General features: G+C 39.1%; 1 protein-coding gene across 20 annotated transcripts in view; it reads left to right on the forward strand.

Annotated features, from left to right (window-relative positions):
• The first annotated feature begins 8,905 nt into the window (after positions 1–8,905).
• The window catches only part of camk2g1 (calcium/calmodulin-dependent protein kinase (CaM kinase) II gamma 1), a 57,891-nt gene continuing 43,815 nt past the window's right edge, over positions 8,906–22,981 (forward strand). For 19 of the 20 annotated variants that reach the window (XM_083555883.1, XM_083555900.1, XM_083555894.1 and 16 more), the window contains exons 1-2: positions 8,918–9,166; positions 10,647–10,741. In XM_083555883.1, coding sequence (XP_083412009.1) covers positions 9,102–9,166; positions 10,647–10,741 — 160 coding nt within the window. In that variant the 5' untranslated portion in view covers positions 8,918–9,101. Of the gene's footprint in view, positions 9,167–10,646; positions 10,742–22,981 lie in introns of all 20 variants that reach the window. The other variant, XM_083555892.1, reaches the window with a different exon arrangement.

Here is a 22,981-nt window from a genome sequence, read left to right on the forward strand (position 1 = left end):
ACATCATTTTCTCCTTTTTTTTCTTACCTCCGCTTTCCCTCTGCTGAGGTGTGGTGTGGTGTATAAAACAGGTCAGTTGGGAACGTGTGGTGAGGGGGCAGATGCTAACACGAGCTGAAGTGTGATGCACTCTCTTACATAAACACTGTGGGATGGCCGTGGGCCACCTTCCCACTGGCCTCTCTGTGTCTAATATAAAATCTTATGTCATGTCCTCGTACTCTCCCAATTACCGGTATTTTTTTTAATAGCAGGGCTATGTGTGTCCTCAATGAGGGGACATGTATAATTTGTAAAAAAAAGAAAAAAGAATAGACATCCCACAGGTTGTCAGTAGGCATGTGCAATCTGATTTGCTCTTTATCAGTAGGAAAAATGATCATCATCGCATATTGTAATGGAGAAAATCAGAACGATTCTGATGCGTTTCTACATACAACTGTTTGGAAATTTTGGCAGAAGAATTGCATAGTCTTGCCTACTCTTGCCTACACCACCCACACCAGAAGCCCACACTTTTAAAACATTAGCACTAAGGCTGCTTCTCTCTAATGGGCTCTACAGTGTATTAAACATTTATCAGGATTCAAACCACATAGCTGTTGGGAAAGGTTGTTGATTGGGGTTTTAGTGAAGAGTCGATGCAAAGCTTGCTGCCATCAAATCAGTGGACTCAAGGTTGAGGAGTTGTTGAAGTACATCTTCACTCCCACTCCCACTTCCTCTAAAACAGATGCATGTATGACCCTATATCACAAAAATCAATGTGTTTAGGAACGGATAATCAATCAAAAAGACAAATTGTAAAAATTAAGATAAATAGTAAATCTTAGTAGTTAGTAGTTGAGTGACATTTAGTATTCATTGTGTTATAATGTAGGGATAGTATTTCTGTAAGCTTTCATGCTATACCAGTTTTCTGGTCAATGAAACCCACAAAGATCATGATATACCTACCAACCTGTCCATCACCTACACAAGACTTGATCTGAGTAATACTTTAGGAATTTTAAATATTGAATTTTCACTCTCATTTAAAAATGAGAGTGAAATGACAAAAACATGACATGGAATAGCAGCTGAAGAAGTATGATTTAACATAGGCAGGAGGATAGGGGATTAGACTATAAGACTGTACATATAGGATAGACACACAGGGTGCAAGAACGAGCACAAGAAGGCAGTACCAAACATCAAACATACACCAAGTCACCAAGATATCCCTTGTGCAGTATCACTTAACTGCAGCGTACCTACCAAATAAGCGCTAAAAAATATGATCACAAATTAAATAAAAAATGATATAAACTGCTTCGTTTTTCCTTGTGCTAACCCATCTTGAGATACCCGGTACAAGATCTGCTCAATAAAAAGGAACAACCAAATAAGGAAATGAAATGCATCTCCAAAGGAGAATTTACATTATTGTAAAAAAAAAGGTATTGCATGCTTTGGCACTTGACCTGAGTGGAGTCATCTTTCCCGGACTATGCTGCCAATGTTGACACATGAGGCATGCAGGGAGTTTAAATAAATAAATCCAGCAGATCAATGGTATTAAAACGTCCATCAAATAAGTGTGGCTTATTTACCCATGATACAGTGCACCGAGACAAAACAAGTATCGAATAAAACTAAATAGGATATGCTTTAATAGAACAATAATGAACAGGGTTGCACAAGACAACACTATAGCCATCTATGGCTGGGAGCCAAGGAAAGAAAATATGGCTGTACTCTATGTGTGAAGTGGCATTCTCTCTCCCCTATCAATCACAGTGACACTAACCAATCATGCGAAACTGTGAACTGATACATGTGGAAGAGCCAGTTATCACTTTCCTCCAAGTGTCATGATATCCGGTCACAGGAAAATAATCAACTGGCAACCTTTTTTCAGTTAAACAATAGCACAGCATATTTTTATCCTGTTCTAGCTGCAGTTAATGTTCTGTAATGTTTTATAAAAAGTTATTTCTTCTTAAGACATCCATTAATTTATAAAATACTGTATAATTGTTACAAACTCTAATTCCCTCAAGTTCCCTTGTACTATAAATAGCAAGCCTACAAAAACACCAGAGGTTGTAATGTTGCAAAGAAACTACAAAAACACAATATCCTCCATACATAGCGTTTTTCTTTCACAACAATACCTTTACATTTGCTGATAAAAAAAAAAAAAAAGTGTTGACAATGTAGACTCCTTCTATAAATATTAAATCAGCATCTCCTTAGAGAACACCTCACTACAGCCATTAGGGCTTTCTTGTTTTTTCATCATTTTATTATTAGTTACAGACTTCCTATACACATGCCTATAGATTAGCTGCTACTGTAGAAACTATAGCATTAAATGATGTTTAAAGAAAACTAATCAACATCTGCAGCCAGATTTGAGAACTGAACAGCAGTGTGGTATAATTTCATTTAAGGTTGGTAATAAAATATTTATAAGCTAATAATACATAGTTTCCTAATAAAAATTTCATAATGAATCTTTTTAAGGCAGGACTGGAATATAAAAACAACCCATGCAAACCTTTCCGAATATTTGCTTTTAAATTGTTTAATTAATTAATTTATTATTTTACTAATATACCCCGCCATTAGGGAGGCACAAGCCAGTGCACTCTTAGTGCCGGTCCCAAGCCTGGATAAATATAGAGGGTTGCGTTAGGAAGGGCAACCAGCGTAAAAAGTGCCAAATCAAATATGCGGATCACGAAAAAGAATTTCATACCGGATCGGTCGAGGCCCGGGTTACCAACGACCGCCACAGGTATCGTTAGCCAACAGGGTACCGGTGGAAATTGGGCTACTGTTGGCCAAAGGAGGAGAAGGAGAGGAGGAAGATGAATACAGAGACGGCAGGAAAAGGAAAAGTGTAGGAGGGTGGAGGTTCGAGTTGGTACTTTAAATGTTGGTACTATGACGGGTAAAGGGAGAGAGATAGCTGATATGATGGAGAGGAGAAAGGTAGATGTGTTGTGTGTTCAGGAGACCAAGTGGAAATGGAGCAAGGTCAGATACATTGTAGGGGGGTTTAAACTGTTCAATCATGGTGTGGATGAAAAGAGAAATAATGTAGGGGTGATTCTGAAGGAAGACTACAGTAAGAGTGTAGTGGAGGTGAAGAGAGTTTCTGATAGGGTGATGATCGTGAAGCTGGAAGTTGAAGGCGTAATGATAAATGTCATCAGTGCCTATGCTCCGCAAGTGGGTTGTGCAATAGAGGAGAAGGAAAAATTCTCTAGTGAGTTAGATGAAGTGGTAGAAGGGGTAAGTAGGAATGAAAGATTAGTGATTGGGGCAGATTAAAATTTTCATGTAGGTGAAGGGAACAGAGGTGATGAGGAGGTGATGGGTAGGTATGGTTTTAAGGAGAGGAATGTGGAAGGGCAGATGGTGGTAGACTTTGCTAAAAGGATGGAAATGGCAGTGGTGAACACTTATTTTAAAAAGAAGGAGGATCATAGGGTGACGTATAAGAGTGGAGGAAGGTGCAAACAGGTGGACTATGTTCTATGTAGGAGATGCAACCTGAAGGAGATTGGAGACTGTAAGGTATTGGCAGGGGACAGTGTAGCTAGACAGCATCGGATGTTGGTCTGTGGGATGGTTTTGGAGGTGAAGAAGAGGAGGAGAGTGAAGACTAAAAGAAGAATAAGATGGTGGAAACTGAAGGAGGAAGAGTGTAGTGTGAGTTTCAGGGAAGAGGTCAGACAGAGGCTCGGTGGTGGTGAAGGGTTGCATGATTAGGCAACTACTGCAGAAGTGATAATGAAAGATACTTTGTGTGACATCTGGAAATAGAAAGGAAGACAAAGAGACATGGTGGTGGAATGAGGAAGTGCAGGAGAGCATAAGGAGAAAGAGGTTGGCAAAACAGAATTGGGATCGACAGAGTAATGACAAAAGTAGGCAGGAGTACAAGGAGATGCGGCAGAAGGTAAAGAGGGATGTGGTTAAAGCCAAGGAAAAGGCATATGAGGAGCTGTATGAGAGGTTGGACACTAAGGAAGGAGAAAAGGATTTGTACTGATTGGCCAGGCAGAGGGACTAAGCTGGGAAGGATGTGCTGCAAGTTAGAGCAATAAAGGATGGAGATGGAAATGTGTTGACTAGTGAGGAGAGTGTGTTGAGAAGATAGATTGAGTATTTTGAGCAGCTGATGAATGAGGAAAATGATAGCGAAAAAGTTGGATAGTGTGGAGATGGTGAAGCAGGAAGTGGATAGGATTAATAAGGAGGAAGTGAGAGCATCAATTAGGAGGATGAAGAGTGGAAAGCCGGTTGGACCAGATGACATACTAGTAGAAGCATGGAGATGTTTAGGAGAGATGGCAATGGAGTTTTTAACAAGATTGTTTAACAGGATTTTGGAAGGTGAGAATATGCCTGAGGAATGGAGAAGGAGTGTGCTGGTACCGATCTTTAAGAATAATGGAGATGTGCAGACCTGCAGTAACTACAGGGGAATAAAGTTAATCACACCATAAGGTTATGGGAAGGAATAGTGGAAGCCAGGCTGAGAGAAGATGAGTATGGTTTCATGCCGAGGAAGAGCACCACAGACACATTTTTTTGCTTTGAGAATGTTGATTGATAAGTATGGAGAAGGTCAGAAGGAGTTGCATTGTGTGTTTGTGGATTTATAGAAAGCATATGACAGGGTGCCAAGAGAGGAGTTGTGGTATTGTATGAGGAAGTCAGGTGTGTCAGAGAAGTATGTGAGGGTGGTGCAGGACATGTTTGAGGACAGTGTGACAGCAATGAAGTGTGCAGTAGGAATGACAGACTGGTTCAAAGTGGAGGTTGGACTGCATCAAGGATCGGCCCTGAGTCCTTTCCTGTTTGCAGTGGTGATGGACAGGTTGACGGACGAGGTCAGACAGGAGTCTCCATGGACTATGATGTTTGCGAATGGTATTGTAATTTGTGCTGGGAGTAGGGAGCAGGTTGAGAAGAGCCTGGAGGGGTGTAGGTATGCACTGGAGAGAAGGGGAATGAAAGTCAGTAGGAGTAAGACAGAATGTGTGTGAATGAGAGAGAGGGCAGTGAAGTGGTGCGGTTGCAGGTAGAAGAGGTGGAGAAGGTGGAGGAGTTCAGGTATGTGGGGTCAACAGTGCAAAGTAATGAAGAGTGTGTTAGGTAAGTGAAGAAAAGAGTGCAGGAAGGGTGGATTGGGTGGAGAAGAGTGGCAGAAATGATTTGTGATTGAATGGTATCTGCAAGAGTGAAAGGGAAAGTTTCTAGGACTGTGGTGAGACCTGCGATGTTGTATGTTACTGTTTAGAGACAGTGGCATTAAGTAAAAGACAGGAGGCAGAGCTGGAGGTGGCAGGAGGCAGAGCTGGAGGTAGCAGAGCTAAAGATGTTGAGGTTTTCGTTGGGAGTGACGAGGACGGACAGGATTAGAAATGAGTTATTAGAGGGACAGTGCATGTAGGTCGTTTTGGAGGCACGGTGAGGAAGGCGAGATTAAGATGGTTTGGACATGTGCAGAGTTGGGACATGGGGTATATTGGTAGAAGAATGCTGAGGATGGAGTCACCAGGAAGGAAGAAAAGAGGAAGGCCAAGAAAGCGGTTTATGGATGTGGTGAGTGAAGACATGCAGGTAGTCGGGTTGAAAGAGGTAGATGTAGAGGACAGAAGGGTATGGAGAAGGATGATCCGCTGTGGCGACCCCTAATGGAAAATCCAAAAGAAGAAGAAGATGATTATTTTACTAATATATCTGCAAATTATCATAGCAATTTAGATTAGATTGAGTTCATTATTGAACATTTAGGTATTTTATGAGTTAATGCAATTAATATAATAAATGAATGTATTTACCAACATAGTAATACATTGGAAAAGGTTTAGAAACTATATAATTAGCAAATATTGTGGTATTATACAGTATAAAGTATTTATTATCAAACATTTTGACAAAAGGAATAGAAATTTCCATTTCTATGAAGTTTTTTTCCTATGAAGTTCTAAAAATTAATAATAAACATATTTATTTTTATTTGCATAGCACTGATATAACATCATCTATGCAGATAAATACTATGGGTTTTGCACTACTGATCAGAAGTTTTAATAATAGATAGCACCAAGCTATAATGATGAGGTCACACATCACACGTTTTTCCTGTAATTCTATAGGTGAATTAACGTCACCCCCAAGAGAGCATGATGTTAAAGACCTTGCTACAAGGACAAAAAAGAGCAATGAGGCTATCAATTCAACAGGTTAAAAATAAACCAATTGATCTGTATTAATCGATAACCAATTTATATGCCTCAAGCTATGATTGTTGTCTTTGCAATTTGAGTTATAATGACTGTAGTGTTTTCTGTTTGCTAAAATGACATTTCAAGCATTTTCAAGTCGCTTAAATCAGCACTTCTGAGATCAAATTGCAGATTATTAATGTTACATTAAGAGGTACATTGTTGGCATACACTGTTGGCATACACTCTACTGTGAAGGAAAGAAGTTAACCGTTCTCATCTTATCTACATGAGCTCATTTATTTAGTTTAGACTTTTAGTTTAGACTTTTATTTTCATTGCATGGATGCCCAAAGCATGCCTTTGTACATGCTTTGGAAAAAAATGGTATCTATGGGTGCATTGTATAGTTGAAGCCTCTCAGTTTCCTAAAAACGGTTTAAAGCCTTTATGGTAAGAAAACTCTTTGTGATAGGTTTCTATACCGATACTTCAGTTCACACAAATCTGGCTAAGATTACAGGTTCCCCTTAAGGATAAAATTTTTCTTTTTCTCTTTTTTCTAAGAGTGCTGGTATTTCAATGTTTCAGCTAGGACTCACCTAAAAATTAAGTAAAATATCTTAAGTGGTTTTACCTATCAAACAGACAATGTTTTCGTTTCCCATTACAATATGATAAATTTTTCTAATAATTCTAGATGTTGATGGCTGAAACAGATGTATTTTGGAACATTCACCCAGGCTTCTAAATATCTAGCACATTTTAAATTTGCAGATGAATAAATGCTTGTTTCGAGGTATCTTCAGACTGAATAATGAGCATGTCCAGAATATCAAAATTATATAATGCCTTAATATTTCTTTTATATGAGCTGTTTCGCAGAGACATAATACTATTTGTTCCTGATACTATTTGTTCCTAAATGCAAAGATCTGAAGAATTTACTTTGCTAATAAAATTATGACCCGTACAACCCTGTATTCGCCAGTCTGTCTAACAACCTTGAATTAAAGGGCCTTTTCATCACAGCCAGTAAGGAGAGATTAAACAAAGGCTGCTAACCAGATGGGGATTGGGTCACTAACTATTCCCAGTGCTCGGTTCTGAACACCATGTAAGGGAATCTACTGCCAGAATGGATGCTGAACAGCCAATATAAATGTTACCACTTCATTGCAATGAGTGAATGTTCCTATCTGAAAAAAAAAAAAATGTTTGTAGATCGCATTTTAACATTATCCAGACTTTTAAATCTATAGTACTGAAGTAAACTATGAATACATGTAATCAAACTTAGGTCATTATGGGGTACACTTAATATTCAGTTTTCAGATAGACATAGGAAAACTAGAAGGAGAAGAAGAAGCCTTTTTTTGTTACATATACATTACAGCACTGAGAAATTCTTCACGTACTCCACTTGTTAGGAATTCGAGGTCAGAGTACAGGGTCAGCAGCCTTGGAGCAGAGAGGGTTTACAGTGGCAGCTTGGCCAGGGCTTGAAACACCAAACATATAAGCGGTAATGTCTTTGCTGTATTAAAAAAAAAAAAAATGTCGTAATGGTATAATGGGAATTATTGGTATTGGTTGATATGGAAACTCTATTGGTCTCTGTTGGTCTCTTTTGGTAATGTGGTGCCTTCTATTGGTGACAGATACCATTAAGGACAAATAGAACAGCTTTGGCAATCTGTAGATCGCATGTTGATATTTACAGAACACCAACAGGGAGCATAAAAACACCATTAAGTATCCACAAACACAGAATGTAATGAAAACCATATGGTAATGGTTTTAAGGGCTGACATTGGATAGTTTGTAATTGTATTTGTAGTGGAAACCATTGGAGTTTTTGTGAAGATTTTCTTTTTGTTTTTTTTGCTCAAGCGGATCAGAACATTAATCACTGAGCCAACACTACACAATTACTGTAACCAGACAGTAAATCAAGCTCAGGACTGAACTAGGATCTGTAATGTAGCAATGCTATCCAGTGCCCCAGTGTGACACTTTAGCACCTGTTATTTTGTAAGGTTATCCAGCTACTAAGGATGGATATATGCAAAACTTTAATCTCAGTGGAATTGAAGACAGTGCAGTTAAGGTTATATGTGTCGACACAGCCATAACTATGCTGCAGGACCTGTCTACGATCTTGTTCTTTGGAAAAACCAACACATCACCTGACCTGTCTTTTCAGTCTCTTGCTTTCTTAATGTAGGCTGCCATTCGCAGGTTTATATTAAGGCTTATAATAATAAGATCTGAATGTCCTTTTAACATGACATACACCTGCAAAAATTACATAATAAAGTACATCAATTTTGAGTTGAGGTAGTATTCTTGTTTAACCAAATCCCTTGAATATTATTTAAAAGAAACCCAAAGCCAGCACTGTGATATTATTCTGAAACCCCTCAATTTTGCACTAAGAAAGAATTGCAGCCTTCTCCTATTGCCTACATAATTACCTGCCACCCCTATTAGTGTGCCCCTGTCCTTCTTTGGTATATATACCTCAATATAATCAGATAAATTAGAATAAACCTGTTATGTGTCTATCTATGCAAAACAAAAAGACGACATTTTTAATAGTCTGTACGCACGCCTCTACGCATCATCATGACTTTGCGGGCTTGTACAAAGTCTCGCGAGATGGCACGTGATTTCCTTTCCAGCTCCTCCAACACTTCCTCCCTCCTCTTTTCACCTCTCTCTCTCTCTCTCTCTCTCTCTCTCTCTCTCTCTCTCTCTCTTCGGGCGCCCTCCCTTTCTGTCTGAACACATGAAATTCAGAGGATCTCCTTCCGAAAGGCGAACACAGCGGTCAGAGAAGCGCTCGGCGACACCCCCTCCCCGCACAACATGGCTACAATTGTCACCTCCACCAGGTTCACGGAAGACTACCAGCTGTACGAGGAGCTCGGGAAGTAAGTGGCTCTGGCGCTTTCGGTGCCATCGGGGTTTAAACTTTCAGCTCGTCCTGAACGTGTAAAATCCCATTGTTTTAGCGAGACGCTGATAGCCGTGCGATCGGAGGCGCGGTGTGATGAGCGGCTCCGGGTCCGATCGCGCTGTGTAACCCGGCAGCATGGTGTTTTTTTTGGGCATGTTTACGCCTTCGACTCGCCGCTTGCATTCACTTGGGGGTTGCTCACTTCGGCTCTCATGCACGTTAATGACAGCTTGGCTGTGTAATGAAACCCTGTTACAGAGTCTCCTCGCTGCGCCAGGAAGCTGTTTGTTTTTTTGTTTGTTTGTTTGTTTGTTTACCTGCAGTTTTAACTAGAAAAAAAGAATACAATCAGAGTTTCCGTTCACGTCGCCTAGAGGTGTTGCGATTTGACATTTTTCACGGAATGGGCAGCTAAAATATCGCAGTGTCCCGGTATCAATCGAACGTTTCACACACACACACACACACACACACACACACACACACACACACACACACACAAAGCCGCTGGTTTACTGAACATATGCACGAGTCTCATTGCACTTTTATGCATCCTGTGAATTTATAACTTTCACACTCTTAGATTTTGTGTAATCCTGTACACTGGGGCACCTGTTTTTGATCTATGTTGTGTCATAATCATTATGATCCTAAACATTTTATTTCACTATATATAAGTTATCTAGAGGAATGTCAATAACAAAAAGCGAATAAAAAAAATCTATGTAGAAATATGTAAACAATACAGTAAACCAAACTTGCTTGAGTGATGAACAGGTAAATAATAACATGCATTTAATCTCTGTTTATTTTTTTAAATGTCAGCAGTGAAACAATTATTTATTAAGATGTGATTAGGCTACTAGTTAAGTCCTTTTTTTTTTTTTTTTTTCAAATATTTGGCAAATTTGCAACCAAAATCTCATTATTGCTTTGATTTTATTGAAACACATGGCAATGCCTTATTATTATCTTTTTTAGCAGGTTTTCTATTCGTTTTCTATTTGTTTTTTTTTCCAAGCATTAAAAGCTATCTACAACCAGATTTCAGGGTCTGAATGATTTATTTCAATGTTTGGTGAACCAAAGAAATGTCAAGGGGTCTATGTGTGATATATTTGACATGAGGAGGATATGCAGTGCATATTTTTTTGCTATGGTACCTGGCAGTTCTTTCAATATAATGGTAGAAGTCTCATAGTCACTGGCCATATAAATGCTTTATTCCAGAGTTTTTCAATTTAATCTACAATATATGAAAATAGTTTTCACTATCTCTTCTGATCTTTTGATATCTTGTATGTATCTGACAATAGTAGAGGTGAATGGCTCCCTGCTCTGCATTTGTCATTGCCCTCTCTCTATGACGCACCTGATTGACAGCCATTCAGTTCATTGCATCAGTACTACTGACGCTCTCTCTTTTTTCTTTCTTTTTTTTTTTTTTTTTACAGGGGTGCCTTTTCTGTGGTGCGCAGATGTGTGAAGAAGTCTACTGGCCAGGAATATGCTGCTAAAATAATCAACACGAAGAAACTAACAGCCAGAGGTAAGGTTCAGACGGAGGCCTTGTTGAATTTAAACGCAACTGACATCATGTAGCTAGAGCAGGCTAGTATAGCTCTGTTGCATTTTGACTGCTGTGAGCAATGGGGGAAGTGGTGGCAGAAGATCTGGCATGTTGGATGTCTCCTGGGATTACATGTCGTTAATAGAAGAGCGTGCTCTTTGGAAGGGGGCTGACTGACCGGCTATCCTCTGTGCAGCTCACAGGTGTTGCCGGGCACACAGCAGTGCTGCGGTATGTGTATAACACAGAGACGCAAATTACAATTCGAGGCAGGTCATGGTTTTCTGGGGCAACAAATACGGAGTGAAGTAAACGCACAGCGTGCTGACGGTGATATCTGATTACGTGCTGTGTGAGTGTCACATGAAAATACACTGCGTGCTTTCATACCTGCTTTGTATGCCTTAGTGTTTCTTAATGATGTGTAGTAGTACTGTAGAAGTTTCATTTCAGAACTGATCTGCTTTTGATTAGCTGTAGCACAAAAAAGAGGTGAGAGAAAACAAGTAATTTTAGTATAGATGGCTATTCCCTAGACATTAGCTCATGTTTATTACCAAAGAAATAAATGGCAAACTTTCCTTTCCTTACAAGTCCTTGGAAACATTAGTGCAGCAAGGAAGTGTTAGTGGTCTGTGTTTTCCATTGCTGTTGCATTCACACACTGTTGGTGTGCGAGGATATAAAAATACCTTAGCGAGCACATTTTAAGGCATTCATCAATTTGACAAGCTTTACTGGTTGCGGCAATTGGGAGAGGTTTTTAGGTTCTTAGGGCAACATTCTTCATGCTGATTAATAAAGTCTTGTTTAGTCTGTTACCGCCATACATCATATTTCATAATTAAATTACTCTGAAATGAGAAATAAGCTGTTGTACCATGGGCTCGCAAGACCTTCATGCTTACACCTCGGTGCTTTTGGAGGTGTCTATTAAATATTTTGGCAGTGAGTAGGGAAGTACCTACTTCTTAAATACTCCTTCATTCTGCCAAATAGGATTTTTTTCATTCAGTTAATGGGAAAAGTGGTGTTCTCCGTATGGGGTGTAAGTGCCCCATCTGGGACTCGACCTCTGTCTTTGATTAGCTGCTTTTCTCCAGCAGTAGGACCAATTAAGGGCTTCTACAGAGCACTGTACTGCAGCCACACTGTTAGCTGAGCAAGAGGGCATGACCGAAAACCCTGACTGGTCCCTGAAAGCCAGGGACCTTTCCATAGCACGATTCTCAGTTCAAATTGTCTATTGAATATCTGACATGATTTGGAAAACTTTATACTTACTTTCAGTGAAATTATTTGTATATGGTTAGTGCTTCAGTGAAGAGTCGATCAATGCTCTAAATACCCTCTTATCCCGGAACATCCCTAGTTCTTTGTGCAAATGCCTTCCCCTTTTCTCTCCTCGCTTTTTTATCCTCAAACACTGAAGGATTTAGCTGAAAGATGTAGTGTAGAACTGTAATGACCCAGTGATTGGATGGGTTGACCCAGAGCTTGTTGCAGTAGCTAGGCAACCGTTTTCCGAGAGCTGTTTGTGATTTGCTGGCATAGGCGAGGAGGACAAGACAAGCTGAGTGGGGGACGGATAGCTGAAGACCTAGAGAAGTGGGGGGAAGATATGCACTGCATATCCATTTATCCATAGTAATAATGGTGTTGTGTACAGAGATGCGTTTCTATTTGTTTGGTTCTATTCCTATTAACAGTTGGTCTGGGTGTAAGAGAGTTCCTGTGACTTAATTGTTTTATGCGTTTGTAATTGAACCATCTGTCTACGTGTCCCTCTCTGCCCTGTTCATTATATTTGCTGATGCTGGTGGGCGTAAACGGGGAGCTATAGGCTCTGTCTGAAGATCGCCTATGATTGCTGTCTCAATGAATCCTTCCAGCCTTCTCACAATTCAGTGATGGTGCTGCAGTATGAAGTAGCTCTCATTTCTGTCCATGTAACCTTAAGCATTGATTCATTATATAACATAATTTTTTTGACTACGTTGTGATTTGTTTCCGGCTCTTTTGCTCTTTTATCTATGTATCCATACCACCCTTTCTATTTGTGTGAGGATTGTTGTGTATTGAGGTTAATCCACTTATTTAATTGTATCTGACTAAGACTCTAGAGATCCCAAAGAACAGTCTTTTGTTTCGCTCTTGTTTTTGGTTGTGAAAGATCGACATGTGATATCACACATCAGGTACTGTGTAATAAAAAAGGTTTCCCAGTCACATAACATAAGCCATGTAGCATTATTGAGCGTTACAGTTTTGCAGCCGTATCTGATTTGGTTGCTTTAGTTATTTTCCTGCATTGTTTCATATGAATGGCCATTTACATAGTGAGGGAAGAAGTGTGGCTTTTTTCCAGAATGTTCTATAGTATCCAGGTATTTGTCATTAAGCAAACATTTACCTTGATGGCTTAAACTCAGTTTTAGGTTTGCGTATTTGGTATACTACAGTTGTTACAGTTTTGTAGACACCCTTCACCAAACCATATTTTAAATCTCTGGTCCAGCAAACAACCAATGGATTTTGAGATTTCACCTGAGGGATGTGAGGAGTTTAAATTGGTACGGTTTGTGTGTTAGATTGGCTATCGACGTGCCTGTGTAATCCATCCCAGCAGGCCTGTGTGAGAAGGCGGCCTGTCCTGAATAGGTCAGCAAACTCTACAGCTCAGTGATGTGTTTCATCCAAACCTATTTTGAAACCAGGGTCCATTAAGATCATTGTCACTGCGTCCGCTTGCATCTCATCATGTTTTTCCAGTTCTCTTCCTGATGTTCAACTTTCGCTGTGCTTTAGTAATGCTTCGGTTTTCACTAAAATGAGCCAACTTATGCAATTATGGAGGCAAAAGAAACTGAGGCAGAAGGTTTTGTCAGCACAAGACTCATTCAAAGCGGAATGTTTTTCTTGTAGTGTAATGCTTGGTTAGAAGAAAACCATCCGGACATCATGTAATTCTTTGTACTGGGCAGTTGACAGCAGTTGACCGCTCGTTTTTTATTTTATTTTTATTATTCATTATTTCCATTTCTAAATTATTTGAGCTGTAAATAAGTGCTCATCACCAAGAGGATGATCCAGATACATGGAGCTAGAAATAGTGCCAACCAATGTGTTAGCATTTGCTCTGCTGCACTGTAGTGTATAGCAGGCTTCAGTAGCATTGTCATAACATTTAACATTGAAGATAAACAAAAAAAAAACCAAAATGCTAAGTCAAGCCCAAGTAATTATTCCTTTTGAACAGACCTGTGTGTCCTCTACAGGACAGACCATGGCAGTTTGAAAAAAAAATGTCTTCTTTGCAGCAGTTCACCAGTAGCAATGTGTGAATGAATGAATGAATGAATGAATGAATTAATTAATGAAATGATCTATTTACTGTGAACACTTGCTCTGTGTGAGTTCCCCCGGAACCCTCAGAGAACTACTTCTACTTTAGTGAGCATTATGCAGTGGGAAACTGTGAATAACAACTATAGCACTTTCATTATGCATGATTAGTTCTTTATTCTTTTTATTCATAGCATATTTAACTACCTGCTTTTGTTCCCTCTCATTTGCTGTTCTGGAGTGTCAAGAAAAGGATGAAAATAAGACTAGACTACAGACATACTACAGATGTCTTAATGGTGGTAAAGTGGAATGAGTCTATGCTAGATTTTGAAATGGGCGTTACACACATTTCCACTGTGGCTTTTTTTATATACGTGTTCTGGGTGATTCCTACGTGTTACAATCTGAGAAAACCTTTTATTAATTGCATCTTTCCACCTCACACCCTCCTTCCCAGGCTCTCTGTTTCTTTCTAGAACAACAGGCCGTCTCTAACACGTTGGTTATCTTCTGTAATGATTTCTAAAAAGAGGTATTCCACATTATCCATACAGGCAGGAAACTAATAATCAGATGGAGAACACTGTTTTCTCTTACCATGTCCACACGGCATGACGTCACTCAGAGACCTGAAAATCGCACATCGTCTCTATTTCAGTAACATTTTAGTTTCCTCTCACCTCCAAAAAGTGTGCCATTTAGTTTATCAGCAATCAAATCAAAGTAATGAATTGTCACAGAGGTGGATGTGTTCATACTGAAGGTAATGACTGTGTAGCCTGTGTGCCATGATTGCAGTGAATCTTCTCTTGAATATAACGGCATATTGTCAGTATCATTAGCCTAAATAATCACTTTTAATGGCACTCAGTGCAATCATTAGGATGTACAAATGTCTGCCAAAAGGTAGGCAGGAAAATGAAATTTTACAAGTAATTATAAATGTATTCTAAACGATGTGGCATTAAATGGGCATTGCTCTCTCGGGGTTTAAATATGAAAAAGGTTTAGATGATTTATGGCATGATGTCAGAATTGTTGCGCCTACTCCTGCCGTGAGTGGAAGGAGATGATAAAGCCCATTAGACAATGCAAAACATGGCAGTATTTATTTCCTTTTTTTAATGTGAAACTGAAATGTGCTATTTATTAAAATTCTTAGTAGTGAGGAAGTAGTGTTCATTCAATGCCAGAGTGGTTTACAGAACTTCAAATTTAGTTTTTTATTGTGTTTTAAATGATGGAGCTAATTATCAATCAAAATGGGACATTCAGTTGTTTTGTTATCTGCTTAACAAGAAAAAATACGTAATCTATCAGTCAGTAATTTTGAAACCATTTCAATGCATCGGCATATTATCTATATATAATATTGAATTACCTAATGACACAGTGATCATTTCAGTGAGAAGCTACAGTGTGATCGACATTGTTTTTCTCTCATGCCACCCACTGCTAACTCACGATGAGTTGAATTTTGCTGGCAAGAGAGACAGATGGACTCGCAATGCAAGAAGCATAAGCCGGCCTTTGCAGAGCCGTTCTGAATGGAATGACTAAGGAAGCAGACGGTTTTATCAGTCAAAATGTTGACATCTGCCATGCAAATAACTGTCCTTTTAATCAGTTTGTGTGGATGTAGGCTGCAATATGAGGAAAATGGCAGGTGTGGCTGATTGATTACAGATTATAATGCAGTAGAATATTAGCCCTGATTCAGTTGTAGTGAAATGGAGGCGGATTGTGTGTGTGTGTGTGTGTGTGTGTGGGGGGGGGGTGCAATGGTTTGCATTGTATTTTGACCAGCTGTGGTCAGAGGATGGCAGTAAGACAAACCTGTGCCTGGTTTCAGCACTCTGTTTACAGAAAAACGTGAGCAGGAATGTTAAGGTAAGACTTTAATCTCATATCTATAAATCATGTTGACAAAATTGTTCTCCTTTAATCTGCACGGACCGGGAAACAGATGAACTTTGTTTGGAGGGTGCCAGTGAGTCATTGGCTTCACTTAAGACTTGCCTAAGGAAATGCCTACCTACCTACACACACACACACACACACAAGTACAAATACACGTACATGTACACAAGCTCTGACACGCGGATGGGACTGATAGAGTTCTGCCTAAAAAAGAAATGTCGGGTAAAGTAGAGATGCCGGTTTAGTTCCCGTTCACGAGTAGAAGATAAGTAATCGCCACACCTCTTGATTAAAACACGACTTCTTCTGCGAGTTCAAAGAAAGAGTTTAGCTGCACACGCAGCAGACAGAACCTTCTGACTGAACGTTTATGGTTCTAGCATAAGTGTTTGTCATGCCTAATCCTCACGCATGACACACCCTCGCTCAACACTTCAGCCCCTTCTGTATAAATATTAGCCCAGTTTGCTGTTGTGTTATTTGACGTTGGCCTTTACTGTTCAACTCTGTGTGTGTGTGTGTGTGTGTGTGTGTGTGTGTGTGTGTGTTGTCTACATGGCTGTATAAATCACCCCAGGCTTCCAGTAACACTTAGTAAACACTTTGGCCCATCGCTCAACGCACGCTGGGTTCTGATGTTTATGAAATGTCAGCTAATACAGTACTCTCCAGGTCCAGGCACAGCTTTTTTGTCTTTTCCTTCTCCCACTTTTTTCTCTCTCGCTCCCACTTTTTCTTCTATTCTCTGCAACCATTAGTCATACCGGTTTATTTATTTTTTTGTTTGTTTTTTTAGATTTTTCTTTATCTGTTTTCCTTTTTCACGCCACTCACAATATCTCGTGTTGCTGTCTTTTTTTTCTCAAGTTTTCTCAAGGTCTCTTAAGTTTCCTTTGCACTTCTAGTGTTCTTTTTTATCTTTTGTTCTGTTTTTATGTGGTTGGCAGTGGCACGGTGGAATGGTGTGGTTGTTGCAGAGTGGGCAGGATTTACGATGGATACGTGCACACACCCTACAAACACAGCTTTAGAAATATGCAGGATAGTTCTGTTTGCCCTGCTGGACTGCACTATAATGGCAGACAGCACTTTGTGATTCAATCTGGACCTTGCAGTGTTAGAATCTTTGCCATTATCGCTCATGCTAGTCTTTTCTCATGCGAATGACTTGTCCTGCTCCAGTCACACACTGTGTTTGCTCTGTCTTAAGCACTGCTAACAGGCTTCTTGCTCACAGTTCACCTCCCCTCAGAGCTGAGGAATAAGGCCAGTGTAACAGCCTCAGTCTCTCTCTGGCTTCCTTCAGATTTTCTTACTGATTCCACACTATGTGCTGTTTGCACACACAAACACATATGAGTACATGGGACTCAGGTTTTTTAGTCTCTGGATTATATTACACAATTTTTGACCATAATTATAGTCATGAATCCCAGTTGGAGCTTGCAGAATTTGGGGGCAGATGCCTTGAACAAACAGTCTGATTTCTTCCATCCAGATTGAGGTCCAGAGCAGTCTGAGGGTGTCTGACTCATTGCCATTCATTTACTCACTCGATATGTCACTAATTTACTCATTGAGTGGCTCACTCGTTCATATAGGCACTCACTCACTTATTTATACTTTCCCTTATACACTAATTCATACAGTCACTTATTCATTCACTCAGTTATATTCTCATCTATGTACTCACTCACTTATAGACATTTTTTTACTCATTGAGTCACTCGTTCATGTAGGCAGTAAGTTACAAACGTACTTGTTTATACATTAATTTAATCATAATTTTATCACTTATGTATTCATTTATACCCTTATTTATTCACTCACTTAACCATTTTTACTCTCATTTAATCACTCATTAAATAATTTATACACACACTCACACACCCTCTTACTTTATATAAACATTCACTCATTTTTTACACTTTCATTACACTTTCATTAACTTTCATATAGTCCCTCACTCACTCACACACTCACTCTATTCATTCAGTTTCTGAAAGTTCTTTTTAGGATAACTGGGGATCTTAAGTTTATCCAAGAAATACTGAATGCAACGCATCACTACACCTGGATGAGGCACCAATTGGCAGCAGGCAAGAGCATAAACACACACACACACACACACACACACACACACACACACACACACACACACATGAATGCCATACATTGTCCATTTAAAGGCGTGATATAAGCAACCAGAGAAGGAACGCAGTTTCTTAAGTTGTTAACCAGTCTGCTGAGATGTCAGTGCTTGATTTGGTCATGACCAGGATGTTTGGTTTATTCTGTTCAGCATCTGCTTGTTTAGTGGGTGATATGTATGTTATACTCGATTATGTGTGTAAACGACAATTTCATTTGTCATAAAGATCTGCACAGCTGTCTACGTGGCACAATACTCAAGTCTTTTTATAATCTGTTAGGACTGTAAATGTTTTAGAGCGTATTGAAAAATACACTGACAAACACAGATCAGGAATAGAAAGCACGGCGAGTGTAATTTACTCTTTTCCCTGATGAGCATGTCCAGCCTCATATTTGCAGCAACGCCTAATGATGTTGAGTGCTCAATAACACGGCCTCAGGTTGATTGATGATTCAACGTTTCTATTGATCCCTTGTAAAGAACAGTTTAATGACTTCATTTGTGTGGTGGGGGAGTTGGAGGAAGTGAAGCGGGCTTCCTCTCTCAGGAAGAGGCTTCACATTAACAGTTCATGCTAAGGATTTCTACAGTGATCTGCATTAAATCTGCCTCAGTTTCACTCACTGGTTGAGAGTTAAGTGGAAGTAGGAGAGTGGAATATTGTGCTGTAGTGTTGGCTTGACTGAGCCCTGCTGCTGGTGACAGGCTTTGTCCTCTTTGGGTCTACTTGAAGTGCTCTATAAGTGTGTTGGGTGAGCCAGGTTGCCTTGTTAATACTGCTGCTTGTTTTGTTTTTTGTTTTTTGCTTCCTACACAACATTTTTATGTGAACTTGCACTATTTTGCTATATATTATGAAATGGGTAATATTAAGGAATATGTATTATTATTATTATTATTATTATTATTATTATAGCTGTTTTTATTACTTTTTTGACTCTTACTTAGTTTTTTCCATTATAGTTCCTTAATATGGGTTATTTGTGCCAACCAGCAGCCACTTCAGATGGAGACAAGAGGCAAAACACCTTCAGTTGACACGCTTTCACCAGAAACGGCTGCTGAAAGTTTATTGTGACTGAATGCTTTACCATGAGGCTTTTTTTACTTGCTTATAAATGTTAACTATGTGCTGGTTTTAAATTTAAGTTTAAAGCAAGGATGAATTGATGACTAGTCACAATACTTGACTTAAAACTGAGCAAGAGGACTTGTTCAATGAGGGGAACCTAAAAATAAAAGCAATTCCAGAAGTCAAATTGCTCTAATTTGAACTTAACCTCAAATTTAGGTTAATAGTCTGGTTCTGTGAAGCTTTTTTTTTCTTTTTTTCAAGATAATAAAAACTCATTTTACATGTAGCTAAGAAAGGATCTCATGAACAAAGTTCTTAGCTCATACTTCACACCCAAAAGCATATTCCATACACGTCTGTACAGATGCCTCTGATTAGTATATTGGTGTTTAACTCTATGATATGAATTTGCATTTCACTCCAGTCTTGCTGTGGTGTTTCTAATGAAGTGTTTTTTTCTTGTTCTATTGTAATCCTTGATTTAATTTCCCTCTAAAAGCCATTAGTTCCAAATTCATCTGTTCTCCGAGGAGGTGTATGCGCATTGCAACTGCTGTAATGGCTAATTAAGCATAGAGAACGATTTTGAAAATCATTTCGAAGTGCCTCCATGAGCGCTGAAATATAACCGTTCTAGCAGCTCTCCTGTAGCTTTTCTGTGGAACGTTGTATTTTTTGTTGTAACAGTGGACATATGCTACACACCCGCTACTACTTCAAATTATTGTCTGACTAGATTAGCTGGATTAGCTGGAGTAAATGCATCACATGCTGGTTTCCCTGTAAGACAAATGGGAGTTCATCAGTGCTGCTGCTGAAAGGAAAAAATGAAGGGCAACCCTCTCAACACCAGCCCTGTGTGTGTGTGTGTGTGTGTGTGTGTGTGTGTGTGTGTGTGTGTGTGTGTGTGTGTGTGTGTGTGTGTGTGTGTGTGTGTGTGTGTGTGTGTGTGTGTGTGTGTGTGTGTGTGTGTGTGTGTGTGTTCAGTCACTATCAGAAGGCCCCATCTCTCCAAATATATCCATACCCATGTCCGAGGGGACGCACATATTCTCCCTTCGCTAATCTTAGGCCCACTTTCCTCTCTGGGTTCCGTAGTGGGTCACATGTCCCTCAGTACAAGGTTTACTAGCCTCTATATCGATCCACAGATGTCAATTTTACACATGCCGCAACCCTTCGATATGCACAATATCTTACGTACACAGCATGCTTTTTCTGCTTTTCCAACTGTCTGTGGAAAAAATGGCAAGTACAGCTTGCAATTTAAAAAATGATTGCATGATTACCTGTACATAGAACTCATTACTCATTAGGAATCATTGTAAATAAGAGCATTTTGTTCTGCTGGGATTGTAATTAGACTTTGAATGGGATTATAATGTTATTATTGGGTTAGCTATTTCTAAGAATAAGGTGTCTGATGTTAACAAGAGAGTTTCATGTGTGTTTATTTCTCTTTCATTTATGTAACTGAATGAATCTGTAGAAATGGCATTTTGTGCACATATGTACACTTGAGAAAACTCTTTCTGTGTCTGTCTCAATAAGAAAGTTCAGGTGGATCAGTAGACATATTGGTCAGAGTGGCCAAATGAGACAAATTTGAATATTCGCCAAAAATGCTGCCTACTTATACAGCTGCTTCCTGAATGGATGGAAGATTAAGACTGTGTTAATATATAATATATATATATATATATATATATATATATATATGTATGTATGTATGTATTTATCATCAAGCAACGGCACACCGAGCAAAAATCTGCATGATGGACTAAATTAGAAATATTCTGTAAAAGCCTTTTTTTATTATTTATTTTATTTTATTTTTTTTTATAAAAAACAAGCTAAGAATGAACATGAACCAAACAGTGAATGGTGGTTAATCAAATATGCTCCTTTTTTTACTCTCGGCTTCGGTTTTGTGACAAGAAAACCCGTTAAACAAGTATTCCAAAGTTAATGCGGGTACGCAGGTGCAACCAGACTACGGCTGCTCCTGCACCAGAATTCCTAAGAAACATATTTTGCACGTTATGCAACAGCATCCAAAAGCTGTTAATGCAGACTAATTGTGTATCTATACAGATGAAGAGCTAGTAAATCCATTTAGTTGACACACTAAATGGACTTAAGTTTGTGTATATCTAATCATTTAGTCTCAATTTTGTTTTATATTAACCCCTAATCTTCTGGAAGAAATTTTTGTTCAGACACAGGGGTTTTAGTAAACTCAGGTCCTGATATATGCCAAGGAGGCCTGGGGTGCAGTCCAAATCTTACCAATAGACTTCAATAGAGTTAAGATCACAGCTCTATTACAGGTCACTTATGATCTCCCCCACAAAACAATGTAAGCCTTATCTTCACGGAGCTGGCGTTGTGTACATTGGAATTGTCATGCTGGAGGTACAGGTTTGTGCTCCTAGTTGAAGTGAAGTGAAAATGTTATGCTATTACATCCAGGGACATCTATGTGGTATATGTGGTAGCAGTTTGGAGACGAACTACACATGGCGGGAAAAGTCAGGTTTCCCAATACTTTTGTCGATATAAGCAGTCAATGTTTTTGCTTGGACATTGTTTATAATTGATACTATTTGTATCCTGTATACTGGATGTATGGAAGAGAGGATATAGAATATTTATTAACATAATGAATGAAAGAACAATCATATAACTAATCTATAGACGTGCGTTCTGTTTATACGCGTACATATGTCGGTGTGTTTGTCCTCCTCTCTGGCTTTATATGGGTTTAGTTCAGTGCCCATGTTTGAGCTCGCCACACATTTAGGCGTCGCCTGTGCTCAGTGAGTGATGCTTGTCTGTATAAGACAAGGCGTTCGTGAAGATGTGCAGGTAGCACAGATACAGGCACGTTTATAAATTAGAGCATTTACAGATCGAAACAAACAATTCCAGTGTGAGACGTATGAATGCAATGCTGGGGTTTGCTATCACGGTCTGGTTTGACACATTTTATAATACGAAGTGCCATTCTATTTTCTTGCATAGAGTCGGGATACAAATGATCTCCATATACATCTGCTTTATAGAAATTGCCAAGAGAAGATCACAAAGAATCGACTTAGGGATGTAAGTGTCAGATATTGACCAAAATGTTATCATGGTAGTTAGGTTAAAAATGGGAAAAAAACAAAACAAAAAACACTCATGACTGCATAAAAATGGGGAAAAATGGAAATCGATGCATATGAGCAGAGCACTTCTTGCTTTACAGCACTGATATTGTATACATTGTGAGTGTTTCTATGGTGCCATTTCTACTGCAGTCAAAAGGGAGCCAGCGAAAAGTGTCTCGTGAAATCCCTGTTACAATTTACTGATCGGTATTTGATTTCAGAACAGCCATATAAAATTGGCACAAATCATACATGATAGTGTCAGATTTAGTGTGACTTGCTGTTCACACTTCCATGAAAAAATACAAATCTGTGTCCTGTACGAATTAAAGGATTTGGGTCCCCTTTTCCCGCAGTAGAAATGTAGCCATAGACACAAACACAATGGGGATAATTATATCGCTGTGTTGCACGAATGCATCAGATGCATCAATTTCCATTTTATTAATTCACCCATTTTTTGTACGCAGTCTAACTGAATGTTTGAAATAATATTTCATTTATTTTTAGTTTGTTTCTGTTTATGGTGCACCCTGAATTCTTCTGGTTCCTTAGATCTAATTGTGACA

The sequence above is a fragment of the Silurus aristotelis genome (genome assembly GCF_946808225.1).
Source record: "Silurus aristotelis genome assembly, chromosome: 12".
Lineage (NCBI taxonomy): Eukaryota > Metazoa > Chordata > Actinopteri > Siluriformes > Siluridae > Silurus > Silurus aristotelis.